This window comes from Egretta garzetta, unplaced genomic scaffold, assembly GCF_000687185.1.
Source record: "Egretta garzetta isolate BGI_Z169 unplaced genomic scaffold, ASM68718v1 scaffold13, whole genome shotgun sequence".
Taxonomy (NCBI): domain Eukaryota; kingdom Metazoa; phylum Chordata; class Aves; order Pelecaniformes; family Ardeidae; genus Egretta; species Egretta garzetta.
In genome coordinates this window covers 1,497,252-1,501,121 of record NW_009259239.1, presented here as the reverse complement: position 1 = coordinate 1,501,121, position 3,870 = coordinate 1,497,252, and the positions used below count along the sequence as shown (strand labels likewise).

The 3,870-nt window shown below is 34.0% G+C and overlaps 1 protein-coding gene across 1 annotated transcript in view; it reads left to right on the top strand.

The window, feature by feature from the left end:
• Positions 1 to 3,870, top strand: part of LOC104123686 (MDM2 binding protein) — a gene marked incomplete at its 5' end in the record, with an annotated part of 30,125 nt that overhangs the window by 5,570 nt on the left and 20,685 nt on the right. The window contains 4 exons of the mRNA XM_035891587.1: positions 38 to 163; positions 925 to 1,019; positions 1,803 to 1,875; positions 3,513 to 3,630. Coding sequence (XP_035747480.1) covers positions 38 to 163; positions 925 to 1,019; positions 1,803 to 1,875; positions 3,513 to 3,630 — 412 coding nt within the window. The remainder of the gene's footprint in view (positions 1 to 37; positions 164 to 924; positions 1,020 to 1,802; positions 1,876 to 3,512; positions 3,631 to 3,870) is intronic.

The window sequence follows — 3,870 nt, the reverse complement described above, 5'->3', positions numbered from 1 at the left end:
CGTTTTTTTTTTTTTTTTTCCCCCCCCCCCCCCCCAGTTTGGATCAGAAGTTAGGTTTCCAGAATTTTGTATGAAGAGCACTTCAGTAAAGACATTCAGCACTTCACATCTAAGTTCTGTTAAAACAGAGCGACTATCGAGGAATACTGATGCTTTGCCAGAGGCAAGTATTATTCTTGATCTTTCTTTGAGCCGCTAGAATTCATCTGTTTTAATTTTCTGAGAAAACTAGTAATTGGGGAAACTTTAGTCAGAATTGAAAATTAAACATAAAAATAAATGATTGGATAAGATCGAGGAATACTTCTTTTCTTCATGTGTGTTCTCAAAACAGGTCCTTAAAATTTCATCTGTTTGTTCTTAGGAATGCGATACCAAAATTTTTTTCAAGTAGAAATTGTTCAATCTTAATACTCAAAAGAATATAATTTATTTATGAATTCTTCATTTATCTAACCTTTTCTACTTTGTTTTGAAAGTTTGTTGCTGTTTTGTGTTTTCCACTGGAAGTAGATACTTGATGGGAACTCCAGAGTTGTATTTGTTGATGAAAACAAAAATGTGTATTTATGAAAACTGATACCAGTTAAGAGTTTATTATTTTTATTGTTAAAATATGTTATTTTGGATTGCATTTGTCTATTCCTGGTAGATCTTATTTTTCTTTAAGTTTGGATAAGGGTTACAACTCGTTTGAAGCACATGGTTGACATTCTAGAAAGTAAGTTTTATTAAACAGAATGAAATACTTTTCTTGGTTTTTATATAATTATGTTTAATTGTGAAACGTTTTCTCTTTATGTTCCTTTACACATGTTTCGCATGTACTTGCAAGGCAAATGCCTCCGGCAAAACACTTGAGGAAGTTCTACTGAGATAACATCATATATAACATTACAGACCTTTTATTTGATCTCCTTTCAGGTTTTTCATTACTATGGTCCTGCACTAGAATTTTTACAGATGGTGGTGCTCTCTGATCTACCTTCCTTTTTTATATCTGATCTGGAATTCGAGCTGTATCCTTTTTTAAGGAACTAAACTACTACTGATAATGGTCTATAGCAGAAAGAAAACAATCAGGATCTACCCATGCAAACAACACGTGAGGATTGGTAAGGGCTCATTCTAGCCTGCCAAAATAGTAACAGTGATTCTTCACAACTGGATTTTTTTTTAATGTTGAAATTGAAATTACACTAACAATAACCAGCTATTTTTTACTTTATTGCACATATGCTTTGTCTGTTGATATGTATGCTATTTTGGGGGAAAGAATAGAGAAATATTTACTCCTGTGTAAATTTAAAAAAAAACCCAAGCCTTACTCATTAATATATGTAGTGTGCTTCACAATATAGAAACATTTTTCTATAAATCATGTTTTTATTGTGTAGGTGCAAAATACGTGGCAAGGTATAGCAGAGGAGTTTTCTCTCGAGTTGCGTGTGCTGCAGAGATCTCAAGGTGTATTCCTATTGGTTTTAATTTTATGTACTTTTGGTGCTGGTCTTGGTGTAACAATAGTAGCTTAGGCTGTATAAGCCTGCCAGAATTTTGAATATATAGATATCTGTTTATGCCTGCCTATATTAAAGATGCCAGTGGTGTATTTCATCATATAACATTTCTATGAGTACCACTCTGCATGGAAAGCTGGGTTTAATATGTTTTGTGGTACTGGAGTATCAAATATTAGACACTTGCAGTCCTTATTTGAAATATGATGGTAATATGATTTGTAAAGTAGTGGCGCATACAGTCCTTTGTGAAGATGAGGTTCCTTAAACTGTTCTGTTCAGGACCCTGGCGAGAAAGAGTATCAAGGAGACATCTACACTGCTTTTGGACCAGATTTCTTCTCTCTCTGGGAAGGTAAAAACTTCTTTTTATTTATGTATAGCAGAAAAATGGAGGTATGTATATTCCTCATAAAAGATACGAGAATAATATTTTTAAACCTAGTCTCTGTGTAAGCTCCTTCAATATTTAGTTCTAAAGCAAATTTGGCTTCTAAAGGTGCATGCTATACAGGTCCTGACAACTTGTAAGCCCACTGAATGTTTTTTTCTTTACCTTAGTTTGAGCTTTGATCTCCTAAAACATTGTGTAATTTTTAATCCTATCCTGACAGGTAATTTCTGTGCTATCATAATTCAACTATATTTTAGCAAAAGGCAGGCATGTGTGCAGCCTACAAAATATAACTGGCTAGTCTTAAGTGGTAAGCTTTTTTTGTTTTGCATGTGCATATTCTGCTTTTCCATTCTGATTTTGGATTAAATGAGTTCTTGAAACATTTACAGGCCTACTTTTTGTTCTTTTTCTTTTCACCCTTGGAATAATAGTATGACTATTCATAGCCACAGTATTAGTTTGAAGATGGTGATATATGCTTGTTTAGGAAAGTTTGTGGTTTGATGATTTTTTTTTTTTTTTAGCATTTATAAAATGCCAATCAAAACAGAGCCTGCAGTGAAAATGCTGTTATAACAAATTACTTACGTTCTTTATTTATGGTGGAGCTGGTGTTCCATTATCAGGCTATATGTTTCATCTTCAGCTTGCTCTTTTGGTTTTAGTAACTTTTTTCCTACCCTGCCACTTCATTCTCCATTATGCTTAGCCAGAAAAGAAAGAAGTCCTTTTTCTAATGCTGGACTAAAAAATATCTTCTGGAATAAGTTTATATTGGTAAACATCCCAGGTAATTTTCATTTTACATGAAGATGCTGAACATTTGGCCAAATATCAATCTAAGAGCTTGCCTTTCTACAAGTTCTTTTAAAGGAGAAGCCAAAAGAGTTAAAACAGATTTTCAGGCTACTTTTTAGAGTCTGCACATGTGGAATTGAATGTGTTTTCAAGATAACAATTTCCTGTAGGGATTTTTTTTCAGTCTTCATTCTATTTTTTATTTCAGTCTACATTTTTAATTTTTTATATTACACATTTGTAGGCTCTTCTAATAGCTGTAAAAGCATTGTTTTATTGCTTGAGTATTCAAACACTTGTGCATTTTTTCCTCTTAGTGCTTATTGGCCTGAAATTTACGTACAGACATAAACATAGTCCAGTATCTGATTAAATGAAAAGGATAATATGTAGGGAGGAAAAAAATTACATGCTTTTCAAAGGAATGCAGAGTTGCTGATGCCAACTATATCTTTTGAATTCTCTTTTCATTCTGGGTGCTACTCTACAGAAGTGTTTTTAGCTGGATTATTGAAAGACTTGTAATAGGTAACAAATAACCTTTTTATGTATGAAATAGAAATTTAGCAGTTAATTGTCTCTCGACTGGAGCAAAAAATAAGCACAATTTTTACAGCTTCTTTGTAAAATGCTGTTCCATCTCAATTGATGTGAATGACTCAATTGATCTGAAGTGCTAAGTGAATATGGTTTTCTTCAATTGAAGTACATTTGAAATGCCAAATCAGTAGCTCAAGAATGAAATGTAATACAGGTTTCAGTAATACTGCGTGTATTATATTTGCTCTCTTATTTAGGTGGGAGCTTTATTTACGTTGCCATGTAATGTAAGCAGCGTAGTGATCCCATCCCCTGCCCAGCTGAGTACCAAGAAATGGAAGGAATATATGGCTAAGAAACCCAAGGTCATTACTGGTAGGTAAAAGGAAGATGACTACACGTTTAGCTATATGTATATAGAATCATAGAATCATAGAATCACTTTGGTTGGAAAAGACCTTTGAGATCATCGAGTCCAACCTTTAACCTAACCCTGCCATCCCACCACTACACCATCTCCCTAAGCACCTCATCTATCCTTCTTTTAAATACCTCCAGGGAGGAGGACTCGACCACCTCCCTGGGCAGCCCATTCCAGAGCCTGACAACCCTTTC